Below are 18108 nucleotides of genomic sequence, written 5' to 3' on the forward strand. Positions count from 1 at the left end.
GTGACCTGTGAGATCAAAGTGTTCTTCTGCTAATACACGCGCACCATCTAATGTTACACGCTCTTCCATTTTATGACTACTAGTTTCATATTTGGGTATTTCTGCAAACAAATCACTCTCGTCCTCAAACAGTTTTTCTTGCAACTCATCCGGTAGATCTGCCATCTCATAAAATCGTTTTCCATCATAGACAATGTTATGAGGATTGGCCTCACCTTCTAACAGACTTCTAGTGTGAGAGGCGTAAAGACGCCGGTAAAAGACGCAGACTGACACATTGGCAGTGTTCTTTGGCTGCGTATTTTCATCGTCGAGGAATGCATTATCTGGGAAAAGATTAAAGAAAAGTTAACCCTAAAACAGCTGACCTCATCAAAAGGTGTGTACATTCTTTTAAATTATACTTACTTACCTACTGCCCATTATACCTGTAGGCTTGTAGAACAGCAACCTTTTAATTATAACAGAATATAATTTCATGCATGGAACCAACACAACGTTGCCACAGCTCTCAAAGACAACCATAAATGCTAAATATTACATTGACACAAATCAGAAATATATTAATTTTTAAAAAAGAAAGGTTGATGTCTTTTAACATATCTATTTTTAGTCATGCTTTTAAAATATCAATTCATGAAATTATTTAAATAAAGAAGTATTCAATTGTGAAAGGGTGTAACTATTTAAAAATTTTAAAACGGTAAAATGTACATGATTTGACAGATTTCACCCTTCCCCACACTTTACAAAAAGAACATAGGGCAGGTTATTTCAATATCAAGATAATATTTAGGACCATTTTAAAAAACCTCTATATGATGTATCTTGACATTGAAATAATTTGTCCGATGTTCTTTTTTAACATTTAAAATAGGGAGAAGGGTAAAATCTATAAAATGATTGATGTACATTTTGCAATATTTGTTTCATATCTTTCAACACTCGGGGTGTCCACCCAGTAGTGAATGGGTAGCTTAGATTTGGTGGAAAGTACTTTGCGATAGACTAGCGTCCTATCCAAAGGATAGCAAGCAATTGCTATTGTCCGTTTCATGCTATAGAAGCTGGGTTAAACTCCGGTTCCATGGGCTGAATGACTCTGAAGGACGACTTTAAAGAAAAAGAAAAAAAATTCTTTCAATCTGGGTAGCACATTTGGGGGTTGGTCTTACTGACCCCATTCCACGGTACAATCAATGTCATGTAAACCCACTCCACCCTAACACCGACTATATCCGTAGTTAACTCACCCAACCCAAGCACCGACTATATCCGTAGTTAACTCACCCAACCCTAACACCGACTATATCCGTAGTTAACTCACCCAACCCTAACACCGACTATATCCGTAGTTAACTCACCCAACCCTAACACCGACTATATCCGTAGTTTACCCTAGTTACTTTTACCCCACGCCTATTTATTACATTTTTCTGAGACAAATTATAGGTGTAGTATCAAATCTAATGTTTTTAGTTTTTGCAAGTTTATAATCGAAGCTGAATAAAACTATATATGTACATGCTCATTTTTAATACATTTTTTCCAATTTTGAAAAGTAGCAAAATCTCTAGGATTGAGTGAGTTAAGAGTGCCACCTTTCCAAACTTTTAAGTACTTCATCTAAGATTCATCTTAACAACGCCATTACCACATCATCTCATTCATCTGTAGTGTTTCATTCATCCTGTTTGTTGATAAAGGGGAAACCCGAAATGTCCATTCTATCAGTTTTCGTAATTAAGTTGAAGCTTCCATTCAATTTCACATTGTTAATTACGAGAGGGCAAAATACAACAATACTAACTGAAGGCGTAGATGGTAATCTTTCGATCATTTTGATTGTCCAGGGCCGTGTAGAAAGCTGCCAGTGTCTTTGGTGAGGCGTGTACGACCCCTGCAATGTCCAACTCCTCCAGTTGATTACAGGACATTGCCATTAGTTCAAACACTAGAAAGCAGATCATGGGGCAAAAAAAATTAACAAAAAATTAATGTGAAACTCACTGGTAAGTAACTTGAATAAAATTTTAAAAAAAAACAAAAAACAAAAAAAAAAAAATAAAAAAAATCTTGAACTTTTATATAGCGCAATATCCACTAAATGTGCTGAAAGCACTTTATAACATATATGTATTGCTGATAGAGACTATCATATTGTAATCCTGTTCGTCATAGAGCAAGTTGTTTGTTTTGTTTTTTGTTTTTAAGGGTTTTACGGCGCTTGCAAAACATTTTCGGTCATATCAGCGCCAGTAAAAAGGAAGAAAATTGGATAGTAAAAACATTCTAAATGTACAATTAAAGGGACTTGAGGGAAAGTAAGACAAAGGGGAATTGTTCAAATAGGGATTTCAAAGAACACAAGAAAAGGTAAGACGAAGGAGAACTGGTTCAAATGGGGAACAGATGTAGATTCCAAGAGCACACTACTGTGTACTTAGTTTGAGATCACCTAAAAGTCTCATCCAGACACAAGCACAGGTCCCCACCAAGAGGAATACACTCAAATGTTTACAAATAATCGATTTACAAGGAAACAAATATCATCTCCCAAAACTATAACCATACATTTGACTGTTTACCTCCCAGCCAAGAACTCAGGCCAGGGTCAGGACAAACCTAAGTAATCTCATTCCAAGACAAAGACAGAAAACATGTTGAGTCCTTGGAAAAGGCTCTTCACTCCCATTCTCTCACTGCACTCAGGTGTAAAATGAATACCTGGCTGTTAATGGCATTGTCTTTGTCCAAAAAAAATTTGTAATATCGCCTAAGAGGAATCACGTCTCGTCCTCCCGTTGGCTACGGATTACTTGTAAACGTGTTTGAGCACATTTAGTGGATAAATGTTCACACTTTTTGGGGTTTAATTCTTTTTTTTTTCAATATGGAATGCTCAGGAAAGCTCCTCTACCTTGCTTCTCTTTTTCTTTAGCTGAAAACGAATTCTTTTTCTTTTTTTTTTTCTATTTTACCAGCTGGTCTGGAAATTCAGTATCAATAAAAAAAAAAGGGAAATAATAATAATGTGGTCTAGTGGTATGACACTCGCTTTCGGATCGGAAGGTCCTGGGTTCGAGTCTCGCGCTCGGCCCATAGTTGAGTCCTTGGAAAAGGCTCTTTACTCACTTTCTCTCACCGTACGCAGGTGTAAAATGAGTACCTGGCTGTTAACAGCGTTGTCTTTGTCCGAAAAATTGTAATATCGCCTAACAGGCGGCATGTCCCGTCCTACATGTTAAATGTTGCTGTTGACCAGGGACCCCTTGTAAAGCGCTTTGAGCACATTTAGTGGATATTGCACTATATAAAGCTCAATTATTATTATTATTATTATTATTATTATTATTATTATTATTATTATTATTATTATTATTATTATTATTATTATTATTATTATTATTATTATTATTATTATTATCAATTATTTATTATTATTATTATCAATTATTAATTATTATCATCTAAAAAATAAATGAAAATCTTCAAGATGCTATTCTTTGAAACCCTGTTGAGTTGATGCTGCACTTTTAAAAAGTCTGATCCAGGATACCGTTATAATGAAAGCAGAAATATTGAACGACAACCATTTACTAATGCTTCACAAACACCTAGAACTGAAGTTAGTGGAGAGGTGCTAGAGGACAATAGAAACTAAAACAGTTGGGTCAAGGGTTCAACTCCCCAATTGCCACAAAAGTTGTTTCCTCTATTGTCGTCTGACACTTCTTTCTTTCTTTTTTTGTTTTTTGTTTTGTTTGTTTGTTTTAAAGAGTTTTACGGCGCTTGCAACACATTAAGGTCATATCAGCGCTGACACTTCTTTAATCTTTTAATTTCTTGTCATTATCAACACACGTGCCGTGCCTGCTCCAAGGCCTTTTCCAAATTAATATTTCATTTCCCCCCCCCCCCCCCCCCCCAAAAAAAAAATAAAAAAAAACAAACTAGACACTTGTCCAGGGGACACGAATAATAAAATTGTTAAAATACCAACAAAAGGTGAAAATCGAAGAGCTTCGGAATTAAACAATACAAACAACAGACCCCTCATCAGTAAAATAATAAACAGAGGGATGTTAAAAACAAATAAATAAAAATGGTGTGAGAATTGTAGCATGAGTTCTCCTCGGTGGATGGAATATCAAATTATTTCGTAGCAACTCACACTCATCTGTAATATTCTCACATCCTTGCATCTGCAAACATTTCAGTTTTCCGTTGGTGACCAGATTGGTCAGGGAAGAGTTGGTGATGCTGGGTACGTGGCAGATGTGGAGAGACTGTTGAAAAATAAATACATAAAATAGATAGCATAAAAAAAGGGACTGCCTGAAGTCTGGGATAGTAAAGATATTAACAAAACGATGAGAATGGAAAGATATTCGATGGAAACAGTACAAACAATGGACGTTTTGGGTACAATCACTTCCTCAGCAAAACAATAAAGGAATATTGAAAACAAATAAAACAAAATATAGTTGAATCGAGATTTGAATGAATCAAGCAGCTAAAATTTATTTTAGGCAATTGCCAATGTAACTCATACAAGAATATATTTTTTCAACAAATCAAATAAGTAAAATCAATAATAAAGCAAGGCAAACAACGAAAATAATAATGATAATAACAGTAATAATAATAATAATAACAATGACAATAATAATAATAAATAATAATAATAATAATAATAATAATAATAATAATAATAATAATAATAATAATAATAATAATAATAATAATAATAATAAAAACACGACTGTGATGTCACAATCAAATACAATACTCAATGGATTCTGCCACTCTGAATTCCAGCACGCTCCGCAATACAGCATGCCGGAGCTGGATGACCAAATTTTATCTATAAATATGTCTTTACACCCCATGAGCATCAGATTTCAGCCTGCTTGTGCGACTATGAGACACTCGCTTTTGGATTAGAAGGTCCTGGGTTCAAGCTTCCTCAGCACATAGTTGAGTCCTTGGAAAAGACTCTTTACTCATTCTCCCACCATACTCAGGTGTAAAATGAGTATCTGGGCGTTAACAGCATTGTCTTTGTCTGAAAAATTGTAATATCGCCTAACAGGCATCATGTACCGACATGTTAAATGTTGCTGTTGGCCAGGGACCCCTTGTAAAGTGCTTTGAGCACGTTTAGTGGATATTGCGCTTTATAAAAAAACTCAATTTTTTTTCGTTTTAGCATGAGTTTTGGCTTCTCCCAAGACCTGGCTATAATCCATCGATTCCTGAATGGCCTGAACTTCAAACGTTTTTCAAAACACCCACCTCCAACTTTGTCAAGGCAGATAAATGTGAGACGGACTTGTCGTGTAGTGGATTACAGCTGATGTCCAGCTCTATTAGGTTGACACATTTATTACAGACGTATTGCAAGTCACCGTCCTCTAGATTGGTCTTGTCAATCTGATGATTGGATCAAATATCGTAGTCAATACATCAATGCCTAAATCAAACAGATAAATAACTAATTATAACACCCCTTTCGTAGCCTCTAATACCAAAAAAATAGGCAAGCATTGACTCTTTCAGCACCATTGGCCGCATTTGCCGCCAGAGTAGAATCTGTTCTATTGGCCAATGGTCGCACAGTGCGGCCGGTCTTGAAAGGCAAAAATAGTAATGTAATCCATTTCTACTTTCTACAAAAAGTACTATAAGTTAAACCAATGGTATCATTTCTTTCATCAGTTCATTCAACTGACCCTAGGGAGATATTATAATTGAAATTTTGCGTCAAATTCTTATGTCGCTGTGTCTTAGCTTGTCATTCTCATTCACGCTACCTGAGAATGAGAATATAGCCTCAGTGCTGAAAGGGTTAAAGACTGCTTATGACAAGATTGATAATTGGCTTCAACCAATGTGTACAAGAATATGCAGGTCTGACATCTGAACCTAACTACTGGGAATTTGTCTTTAGGGTCTACTTCAAGGGAAAACAGGAATAACAGATGAATGAGATAATGTGGTAGTGGCGTAGTTAAGATTTTAACATCTTCACTACGCCACTACCACATTATCTCATTCATCTGTAGTGTTTCATTCATCCTGTTTTGTTGATAAATGGGAAACCCGAAACATTCATTTGATCTGTTTTTTGTAATTTAATTGAAGCTTACATTCAATTTCACATTATTATTTATTTAGCCAGACTTGCTCACTGAAGGAATTTATCGAAACGTTTTAAATAATGATTTTTTTGTGTACATTTGAAAAGGGTGAGGACAGCTGAAGAAAAATTCTTATTCTGGAGAATGATGATCTCCCCTTCCTCTCTCTCTCCTCCTTTGAAACAAAAACATAAAAATAACAATTTCAACTCCCACTGATTAGCTTTGGCATCATTTTGACTTTCAAAAAAGTCTGACAGCTTTAAATATAAATCAAATAAATGTTACCATTAGCTTGGTGATATTCCTCGGGTTTGTCAACGATAGTATGGGATGCCTTGAAAGGGAAACTGTTATGCTTGGCTTCTCGGCAGTGACATGTCCAATGTTAACATCTTTTAAATAGTGACATTTCTGTGGAGACATTGCAAGGAAATGAAATGAAAGGAATAGACAGTGTTAAATTTCAAAAAAAGCACAGAATGTAAATGGAAACAAAACAAACATTTCCACCTTTGTTTTCATCAGTGGACAACAGACAATTCTGAAAGTCCTGGGTTTGATCCTCTCTTGGCGCATTGCTGAGTACTTGAAAAAGGCTCTTCACTCACATTCTCTTACCATACTGAGGTGTAAAATGAGTACCTGGCTGTTAACAACGTTGTCTCTGTCAGAAAAACAATTGTAATATCGCCTAGCAGGCATTGTTTCTCCTTCTACATGATATGTGTTGCTGTTGGTAAGGGACTCTTTGTAAAGCACTTTGACCAATTGGGTGGATATTGCGCTATATAAAAGCTCAAGTTTTTTTGTCATATCAAAAGTCTCTACTCTTTTTATTCAGATAAAAAGAAACCTCTTAACATTATTTGGAATATTTCATTTACGTTTTTGTCATTCTCTGTCATCTCCTGATAAAGATTCAACGTCAAAATTTCTTGTTTTTATATTGTTTACATTTATCTAAGACTTTTGTATATTTTATTCTTATCAATATTTTTTTTTTCTGCCCCCCTGTCCACCCAGCAGTGATTGGGTAGCTGGGTCTGTTAGATCCAGTGGAAAGTACTTTGCACTAGACAAGCGTCCTATCCAAAGGGTAGCAAGCAATTGCTATTGTCCATTTCACGCAACAGAAATTGGGATGTACTCCAGCTCCATGGGCCTATGGCTCTGAAGGACTTTATGTTCAAACCTTTTACAAACCAACAAATGTCTTTTGTTTTTATGTTTTTAAGTGCTTTACGGTGCTTGCAACACATTTAGGTCATATCAGCGCCAGTAAAAAAAAGACAATAGAATAGTCAAAATATTCTAGATTTACAATCAAAGCACCCAAGAAAAAGTAAGACAAAGGGGAATTGGTTCAAATAGGAAAAAAGTGTAGAGTACAGTATCAATCTACTTAAGTTTGAGATCACCTACAAGCCTCATCCAGACGCCAGCACAGGATCCCACTAAGGGGAACACACTCAAATGTTTACAGAATACATAACCAACAATAGATAACAGAGAGATGATTTACAAGGAAAAAATATCAAATAACTAAAACTATACTTTTGACTGCTTCCCTCCCAGTTAAGGACTCCAGCCAGGGCTGAGACAAAACTAAGTAATCCCATTCCAAGACAAAGACAGTAAGCAACTCTGGAAACAGTTAAAATGGAATAGAAGACGCAGCGTGACCTCCTGTCTACCACAGGAGGTCAAAAACCCCGCCCAAAATTCTACAAATCCAAACTCACTTTTGAAATGGACTGTTATATATAATGATCCAATTTGTTAGAGTAGCAAATGGGAAACATGGGTTCACCCCCCCCCCTCTCTCTCTCTCTCTCTCTCTCTCTCTCTCTCTCTCTATATATATATATATATAAATATATATAACTAGATTATTGTAACTCCCTGCTTGTCAACTTGCCTCAGGCTTCTATAAAACAATTACAACTACTGCAAAACAGTGCAGCAAGATTAGTTTTTGGCAAAAAAAAATTTGATCATGCAACCCCTTTGTTGGCCTCTCTCCATTGGTTGCCCATTGAAAAGCGCACATATAACAAAGCAGCGTGTCTTGTTTATAAGTTTTCGACTGGTATAGCACCAGCATATCTCACAGATCACGTGGTCATGTGTAAATTTGAAAGTTCACTTTAAGATCATGTAATGACCAAACGAAAATTTCGGAAAAAAGATCAAGAACAAAATTTGGTGATAGATCGTTTGCTGGTTTCGGCCCCAAGATTTGGAATGAACTGCCACGTGGTCTGAGGGAGTGCAAGTCTTTACCTACCTTTAAAAAGAATCTCAAGACACATTTTTACTGTATTTGTTTTTATTGACTCTATGAATCCTTGATTTGGCTATGAATTATTATTATTATTATTATTTTTTTTTTTTTTCTCACTTAAAATTGATATTTATATTGAAAAGTGCCCAGAGCTTGTGTTTTACACGAGAATGAGCGCTATATAAATGTGTATTATTATTATTATTATTATTATTATATATATATATATATATATATATATATATATTATAAAAACAAAAACCATGAAATAATAGTGCTCAACGTTTTGATAAAAGGAGCAATTTAAAAAACATTTCAAGTATAATTATGATTATTTAACTTCTACAACATTGTTTCAAGCGTTCCTTCCTGATGAGAGCTAACGCTTGAAACAATGTTGTAGAAGTTAAATAATCATAATTATACTTGAAATGTTTATAAATATATCTCTCCTTAACATTAACATTATAAAAGTTATTCCTTCCTTCCTACTTACCTCAAAAATGTCTGCAACACTTTTTAATGAGTATACTTTACAGTTATTCAAGTTCAAGGTTGTGAGATTGGGACACCTCGTTGAGAGATACAACACTCCTTTTTCTGCCTGGTTGGAGGTAAATAAAGACATGATGGAAATGAACACGAAACACATCAATCAAGGCGAGGGTAAGTTTTTACTAATGGTTTGCCATTTGACCAAACAATCTCATTGTCATCTAGGGCAAAGACAGACAGAAAGAAAGTTGGAGACAGATATAGCTAGGGGGATTGGGGACACCGTTAGTGTCTCCTGACCCAAGATGATGATGATGATGATGATGATGATGATGATGATGATGATGATGATGATGATGATGATAATAATAATAATAATGATGATGAATAATAATAATAATAATATAATAATAATAATAATAATAATAATAATAATATAATAATAATAATAATAATAATAATAATGAATAATAATAATAATAATGAATAATAATAATAATAATAATAATAATATAATAATAATAATAATAATAATAATAATAATAATAATAATAACAATAATAATAATAATATGATGATGATGATAATGATGATGATGATGATATGATGACCATAGTACTAATTGTAGCAACTAAAATTCTAAAAAACCCAAATCTAATAGTGACATGGCATCAAATAAACAGTACACATTTCATCATACTGTATATATTTATCAACCAAACAAACAAACAAGAAATAAGTCAATAAAAGCCTCTGAAAGTCTCAGGTTTAAGAATTTTTGACAAAATGAGAGTCATCTAAATTCCAGATTATTTTTTTAAAAAGAACATATCTGGCCAGAATGAAAGAAGAATAAAAATGTTTTGTCATGTGCGCCAAATTTTTGTTGTTGAAAATTTTAACCTATTTCCTGATGCCCTGATTTCAGACGAGGGCGATAGAACTAGAGAAACCCGTCACAATCACAGGAAAATATTTTTATATTTAAGTTTTGGTTAAAAATCCTAATATCAAGAAAAGTTGGTCAACGTTGAAAAAGTTAGTGTTGTAAAAATCTTAAAAAGGTGGAATTGAATTATTAGACATGCGTTCAGGGAGGGAGGAAAAGAATGATGATGATATTATATTAGGATGAGCTCTGTAAGGAAGGGGTGGGTGGGGGGACTTGTTTGTTTTTGTTTTTAAGGGTGTTACGCACTTGCGACACATTTTTGGCAATTCAGCACCAGTATAAAGGAAGAAGGAAGGATGGTAAACAAATTTTAGATTTACAAAGATCACTTAAAATCTCATCCAGAAACAAGTATAGGATCCTCCTACTAAGAAAAACACACTCAAATGCCTACATTATACATTCAAAAAACAAACATAACAATACATAACACTGTCATCTGCATTTTTTTCTGTATCGCGTGTTAATTTTTACTGAAACGCTTAGCTCTCCTCCGCAAATTTTTTGGCAAATTTTGGTCTTTTTGGCCAATTTCTTGGCAAATTTGGGGGGGGGGGGGGGGGGGGGGGGGTTTCTGCAAATTTTGGCAAATTTTAGGTCCCAATTTGGCAAAAAATGCAGATGACAGATAACAGAGAGATGATTTTTAAAGAATAAAAAAAATCATCTCCCAAAACTATAACTATATATTATTTGACTGTCACCCTCTCGGTGAAGGACTCAGACAAGGGAAAGGACAAAACCAAGTAATCTCATTCCAAGACAATGACAAAAAGCAAGTTGGAAAACAGATATCGGGATTTAGCGACCTCCCTGCCCACTATGGGAAGAGGGGAGACTAAAAATAAAAATCTCAAATTGACAAATCAAAGAGCAGGCACTGGTATAAGATATAGATCTGAACAAGTGAAATCCACAAAAAATCAGTCTGCCTCAACTGGTGGTCGAACCTCAGACCTTCTGATTACCAGTCAGATGTGCTACCATTGCAATACAGATGTGCTACCATTGCAACACACATGTGCTACCATTGCAACACAGGGGTTACCCCCGATAATTGGGATGATTTACCTGAGAAAAAAACAAACACACCTTCCTTCAGAGCCATGGAGCTGGAGTTTATCCCAGTTTCTATAGCGTGCAACGGATAATAGCAATTATTTGCTACCCTTTGGATCGGATGCTAGTCTATCTTTCTGCCAGATCTAAAAGACCCAGCTACCCAATCACTGCTGGGTGGACGGGGGGAGAGAGAAAACAAAATCTCGACTGCACCCGGGATCGATCTCAGGCTCTTTGATTGTGATGCGAGTGCTCTACCAACTGAGTTATCGGGACCCCTAAAACAATGCAGTACCGAACAGGACTGAAGCTGGATGGCACTATTGGCAAGGAGCAGAACAAAGATCAATCCCTGGTGTAGTTAATTTTTTTCCAAAAAGGATAGAACGGCGATTGCTATTGTCCACTTTACTCTAAAGAAACCAGGATTGAGCTTAATTCAGCTTTATATAGCGCAATATCCACTAAATGTGCTCAAAGCGCTTTACAAGGGGTCCCTGGTCAACAGCAATATTTAACATGTAGGACGGGACATGCCGCCTGTTAAGCGATATTACAATTTTTCGGACAAAGACAACGCTGTTAACGACCAGGTACTCATTTTACACCTGAGTACGGTGAGAGAATGTGAGTAAAGAGCCTTTTCCAAGGACTCAACTATGTGCCGAGCGCGAGGCTCAAACCCAGGACCTTCCGATCCGAAAGCGAGTGTCATACCACTAGACCACATAGCCGCACATAGCTTAAACTCTGTCTCAATGGGTCTCATAAAATAAAATTCCTTTTCTTCATGCCATAGGGGAAATTTGTCTCTAGGGTCTATTCCATTCCAAGGGAAGACTAGAATAACTCAGGCGTAAGCCGCAAATTGAGCTAAGGTGAGATGACTTGCTCAAAGCCACACAGTGTAACGGGTGTTCGAAATCGGTATCTTTTGGGTACAAAGCAAAGACCGTACCCCTGAGCCATGCTGCCCCATAAATCTGTCAGATTCATACTGGCATTAAACTGTTTTGAAACATATTGGATTAAAACACTGAAATTAAGGATAATAAAAAAAATTAAAATTAAAAGTCCCTTTATTCATCCCATAGGGGAAATTTGTCTCTAGGGTCTATTCCAAGGGAAGACTGGAATAACCCAAACATCAGCCGCAGTGCAGCGCTGCAAATTGCGCTAGGGTGACGTGGCTTGCTCAAGGTCACTCAGCGCAGCAGAGGGTGATCGAACTCGGTACCTTTCGGGTACAAAGCAAAGACCGTACCACTGAGCCACGCTGCCCCTCGTCAGAATAATTTGTTTGATTACAGTTGTTATGTTTGTTGTTATGTTTGTTGTTACGTTTGTTGTTATGTTTGTTGTTATGTTTGTTGTTATGTTTGTTGTTATGTTTGTTGTTACGTTTGTTGTTATGTTTGTTGTTATGTTTGTTGTTATGTTTGTTGTTATGTTTGTTGTTATGTTTGTTGTTATGTTTGTTGTTATGTTTGTTGTTATGTTTGTTGTTACGTTTGTTGTTATGTTTGTTGTTATGTTTGTTGTTATGTTTGTTGTTACGTTGTTGTTTGTTATGTTTGTTGTTATGTTTGTTGTTACGTTTGTTGTTATGTTTTGTTGTTATGTTGTTGTTAGTTTGTTGTTATGTTTGTTGTTACGTTTTGTTGTTATGTTTGTTGTTATGTTTGTTGTTACGTTTTGTTGTTATGTTTGTTGTTATGTTTGTTGTTACGTTTGTTGTTATGTTTGTTGTTATGTTTGTTGTTATGTTTGTTGTTATGTTTGTTGTTATGTTTGTTGTTATGTTGTTGTTATGTTTGTTGTTTATGTTTGTTTGTTATGTTTGTTGTTACGTTTGTTGTTATGTTTGTTGTTATGTTTGTTGTTACGTTTGTTGTTATGTTTGTGTTATGTTGTTTGTTTGTTGTTTGTTGTTATGTTTGTTGTTACGTTTGTTGTTATGTTTGTTGTTATGTTTGTTGTTACGTTTGTTGTTATGTTTGTTGTTTATGTTTGTTGTTACGTTTGTTGTTATGTTTGTTTGTTACGTTTGTTTGTTATGTTTGTTGTTAGTTTGTTGTTACGTTTGTTGTTATGTTTGTTGTTATGTTTGTTGTTATGTTGTTGTTACGTTTGTTGTTATGTTGTGTTGTTATGGTTTGTTGTTACGTTTGTTGTTGTTATGTTTGTTGTTATGTTTGTTGTTATGTTTGTTTTATGTTGTGTTGTTAGTTGTTGTTTGTTTGTTGTTGTTATGTTTGTTGTTATGTTGTTGTTACGTTTGTTGTTATGTTTGTTGTTATGTTTGTTGTTACGTTTGTTGTTATGTTTGTTGTTATGTTTGTTGTTACGTTTGTTGTTATGTTTGTTGTTACGTTTGTTGTTATGTTTGTTGTTATGTTTGTTGTTACGTTTGTTGTTATGTTTGTTGTTATGTTTGTTGTTATGTTTGTTGTTATGTTTGTTGTTACGTTTGTTGTTATGTTTGTTGTTATGTTGTTGTTTTTTTGTTGTTGTTTGTTATGTTTGTTTTATGTTTTGTTGTTGTTGTTATGTTTGTTGTTATGTTTGTTGTTATGTTTGTTGTTATGTTTGTTGTTATGGTTGTTGTTATGTTTGGTTATGTTGTTGTTATGTTTGTTGTTATGTTGTTGTTAGTTTGTTGTTAGTTTGTTGTTATGTTTGTTGTTATGTTGTGTGTTAGTTTGTTGTTATGTTGTTATGTTGTTATGTGTTGTTGTTATGTTTGTTGTTATGTTGTGTTTGTTACGTTTGTTGTTGTTTATGTTTGTTGTTATGTTTGTTGTTATGTTTGTGTATTTGTTGTTATGTTTGTGTGTTATGTTTGTTGTTAGTTGTTGTTATGTTTGTTGTTAGTTTGTTGTTAGTTTGTTGTTGTTGTTGTTATGTTTGTTTTGTTGTTTGTTGTTAGTTGTTGTTATGTTTGTTGTTATGTTTGTTGTTAGTGGTTGTTGTTGTTAGTTGTGTTGTTGTTATGTTGTTGTTGTTATGTTTGTTGTTAGTTTGTTGTTATGTTTGTTGTTATGTTGTTGTATGTTTGTTGTTATGTTTTGTTGTTATGTTTGTTGTTATGTGTTGTTGTTGATGTTTGGTTGTTGATGTTGTGTTATGTTTGTTGTTATGTTGTTGTGTTTGTTTGTTGTTATGTTTGTTGTTGTTTGTATGTTTGTTGTTTAGTTGTTGTAGTTGTGTTAGTTTGTTGTTATGTTTGTTGTAGTTGTGTTTGTTTGTTGTTAGTTTGTGTTATGTTTGTTGTTATGTTGTTGTTTGTGTGTTTGTGTTGTGTTTGTTGTTGAGTTTGTTGTTATGTTTGTTGTTATGTTGTTTGTTTGTTTGTTGTTATGTTTGTTGTTATGTTTGTTGTTAGTGTGTTGTTTGTTTGTTTGTTGTTATGTTTGTTGTTAGTTTGTGTTTGTTGTTGTTATGTTTGTTGTTAGTTTGTTGTTTTGTTTGTTGTTTGTTGTTATGTTGTTGTTATGTTTGTGTTATTTTGTTGTATTTTGTTGTTATGTTTTAGTTTTGTATGTTTGTGTTAGTTTGTTGTTAGTTGTTGTTAGTTGTTGTTAGTGGTAGTGTGTTGGTATGTTGTTGTTGTTGTTGTTGTTGTTGTTATGTTGTTGTTAGTTGTTTAGTTGTGTTAGTTTGTTGTATGTGTTATGTTTGTATTGTGTAGTTTGTGTTATGTTTGTTGTTAGTTTGTTGTTACGTTTGTTGTTAGTTTGTTTATGTTTGTTTGTTGTTTTGTTGATGTGTGTTATGTTTTGTTGTTTTGGTACTTGTGTTAGTTTGTGTTAGTTGTTGTTGTGTTGTTGTAGTTGTTGTGTTGTTTGTTTGTGTTATGGTGTTGTGGTTGTTAGTTTGGGTTGTTGTAGTTGTTATGTTTGTTAGTTTGTTTGTTGTGTTTTGTTGTTACGTTTGTTGTTATGTTTGTTGTTATGTTTATATCTCAATACTTAACTTATTAAAGTAAATCGAAATATCTTTCTAAACATTGAAAATCAAAATTTTAAAAAGGCAAAATAAACAAACAAATTAACAAACAAAAACGAATGCGAGAAAATGAATGACTACAAACCAAACACTGAGAGCCCATAAAGGCTGATAGACTTAGTGGTGGAATGTTCTCTTCCTGTTCCAAAAATAAATGCAAATACTTGTTTGTTACTTTTTGTTTTTATGGGTTTTACGGCACTTGCAACACATTGGATAGTCAAAACATTCTAGATGTTTACAATTAAAGGGACTTGAGGAAACTGTAAGACAAGGTGAAAAGGTTCAATTAGGGAATAAATGTAGATTCCAAGAGCACACTATCAGTGTACTTAATTTGAGATCACCTAAAAGTCTCACCCAGACACCAGCACAAGTCCCCACTAAGAGGAATACACTCAAATGTTTGCAAATCATATGTTAAGAATAAAACAAAATAACAGTACATAACAGAGAGATGGTTTACAAGGAAAAGAAATATCATCTCCCAAACCTAACTATACATTTGACTGCTTCCCTCCAAGCCAAGGTATCAGGCCAGGGCCAGGACAAAACCAAGTAATCTCAATCCAAGAGAAAGACAGAAAGCAAGTTGGAAAACAGATATAGGGGGATAGAAGACACAGTATGTACCCCCCTGCCTACTATGGCAGTTTCCGTGTCAAGTCGGTGACATCACTCGTCGCCAGCCAACGAGGCATTGAGATTTTAAAAAATTGTAGCATGCGGTCATTAATGAAAAAAAAAATTATTATTTTTTAATAAACGTTGCGACCATTTGTATCAGTAATATTTCTTCTATTTCCGTAAGTCCGTAATTGTCCTTACGACAGCAACAACAAACAACAACAACAATAATAATAATAATAATAATAATAATAATAATAATAATAATAATAATAATAATAATAATAATAATACTAATAATAATAGGATGGTAATTGTGAAGATGTCTGTGATGAAGACAGTGACAGTGACAATGACAGTGATGTGTTCAAAGTCCTATCAGACCAACAATGACAATCATTGGAAAAGTAAAATTACCTTCAAATCGCAATTCCTGAGATACAGCTCTTTCAAAGATTCGGGAGCAATCTTGAAACACTGAAAAATATCAAATCAAATAATATATACATATATATATATATATATATATATATATATATATATATATATATATATATATATATATATATATATATATAGATGGATATAAGGAACTCCCTTCAAAGACATATCAGAGACAGTAATGATGCTGAATTGTTGAGAAAAATTTCTTAAAACGTTTCTTTTTATGATACTATTGCTGTCTTTTATGCTGTATGTTTGAGTGACTGTAATGATGTTTGATTTGTGTTACGTTGGTATTAAGCGCTTTGATCTTATTAAGATATGCTTTACAAAAAGCTATACATTATTATTATTATTATTATTATTATTATTATTATTATTATTATTATTATTATTATTATTATTATTATTATTATTATTAATATAATTATTATTATTATTATTATTATTATTATTATTATTATTATTATCATTATAATAATAATTATTATTATTATTATCATTATTATTATTATTATTATTATTATTATTATTATTATTATTATTATTATTATTATTATTATTATTATTATTATTATTATCATTAATATCAATACTATTAATATTATTATTATTATCATCAGTATGATTTTCATTATTATTATTATTATCGTTATTATTATTATTATTATTATTATTATTCTCATTATCATAATTATTATTATTTTTATATTATTATAATTATTATGATTATTATTATCATTATCATTATCATCATTATTACACAATACAATTCATGGGTAGGGGTGGAATAATATAATTCGGATTATAAAGCATCTGATACCTTGCCCCCCCCCCCCCCCCCCCAAAAAAAAATACAACAAAAAAAAACAAACAAATATATACATATATCTACAATTATCTAGAATTATAACTCTGCCCTTGACCCTAAAAAAAAATATTTAAAAATAATGATCTACAATAGTAAATCTACAAAACAAAAGAAAAAAAAAAGGTTATTTTCAAAATTTGATAAAATCAAATCATTGTCAACGTTATAAATGATATGACAAGTCCTTGTACATATGAATATCCACATAAATTGTGTCAACGTTATAAATGATATGACAAGTCCTTGTACATATGAATATCCACATAAATTGTGTCAACGTTATAAATGATATTACAAGTCCTTGTACATATGAATATCCACATAAATTGTGTCAACGTTATAAATGATATTACAAGTCCTTGTACATATGAATATCCACATAAATTGTGTCAACGTTATAAATGATATTACAAGTCCTTGTACATATGAATATCCACATAAATTGTGTCAACGTTATAAATGATATTACAAGTCCTTGTACATATGAATATCCACATAAATTGTGTCAACGTTATAAATGATATTACAAGTCCTTGTACATATGAATATCCACATAAATTGTGTCAACGTTATAAATGATATTACAAGTCCTTGTACATATGAATATCCACATAAATTGTGTCAACGTTATAAATGATATTACAAGTCCTTGTACATATGAATACCCAAACATAAATTGTGTCAACGTTATAAATGATATTACAAGTCCTTGTACATATGAATATCCACATAAATTGTGTCAACGTTATAAATGATATTACAAGTCCTTGTACATATGAATATCCACATAAATTGTGTCAACGTTATAAATGATATTACAAGTCCTTGTACATATGAAATATCCACATAAATTGTGTCAACGTTATAAATGATATTACAAGTCCTTGTACATATGAATATCCACATAAATTGTGTCAACGTTATAAATGATATTACAAGTCCTTGTACATATGAATATCCACATAAATTGTGTCAACGTTATAAATGATATTACAAGTCCTTGTACATATGAATATCCACATAAATTGTGTCAACGTTATAAATGATATTACAAGTCCTTGTACATATGAATATCCACATAAATTGTGTCAACGTTATAAATAAATTTACAAGTCCTTGTACATATGAATATCCACATAAATTGTGTCAACGTTATAAAATGATATTACAAATCCTTGTACATATGAATATCCACATAATATGTTGTCATACGTTATAA

The 18108-nt window shown here is 33.0% G+C and overlaps 1 protein-coding gene across 3 annotated transcripts in view; it reads right to left on the reverse strand.

The window, feature by feature from the left end:
- The window catches only part of LOC144957495 (uncharacterized), a 95419-nt gene that overhangs the window by 4590 nt on the left and 72721 nt on the right, over positions 1-18108 (reverse strand). For 2 of the 3 annotated variants that reach the window (XM_078888818.1, XM_078888817.1), the window contains exons 12-19: positions 15992-16051; positions 15033-15086; positions 8927-9034; positions 6432-6557; positions 5299-5436; positions 4175-4289; positions 1811-1954; positions 216-326 (exon numbers count right to left, since the gene is read on the reverse strand). In XM_078888818.1, coding sequence (XP_078744944.1) covers positions 216-326; positions 1811-1954; positions 4175-4289; positions 5299-5436; positions 6432-6557; positions 8927-9034; positions 15033-15086; positions 15992-16051 — 856 coding nt within the window. The remainder of the gene's footprint in view (positions 1-215; positions 327-1810; positions 1955-4174; positions 4290-5298; positions 5437-6431; positions 6558-8926; positions 9035-15032; positions 15087-15991; positions 16052-18108) is intronic. The other variant, XM_078888819.1, reaches the window with a different exon arrangement.

This window comes from Berghia stephanieae, chromosome 12, assembly GCF_034508935.2.
Source record: "Berghia stephanieae isolate SIO BIC M18660-M18661 chromosome 12, UCSD_Bste_1.3, whole genome shotgun sequence".
In the NCBI taxonomy this organism is placed as follows: domain Eukaryota; kingdom Metazoa; phylum Mollusca; class Gastropoda; order Nudibranchia; family Aeolidiidae; genus Berghia; species Berghia stephanieae.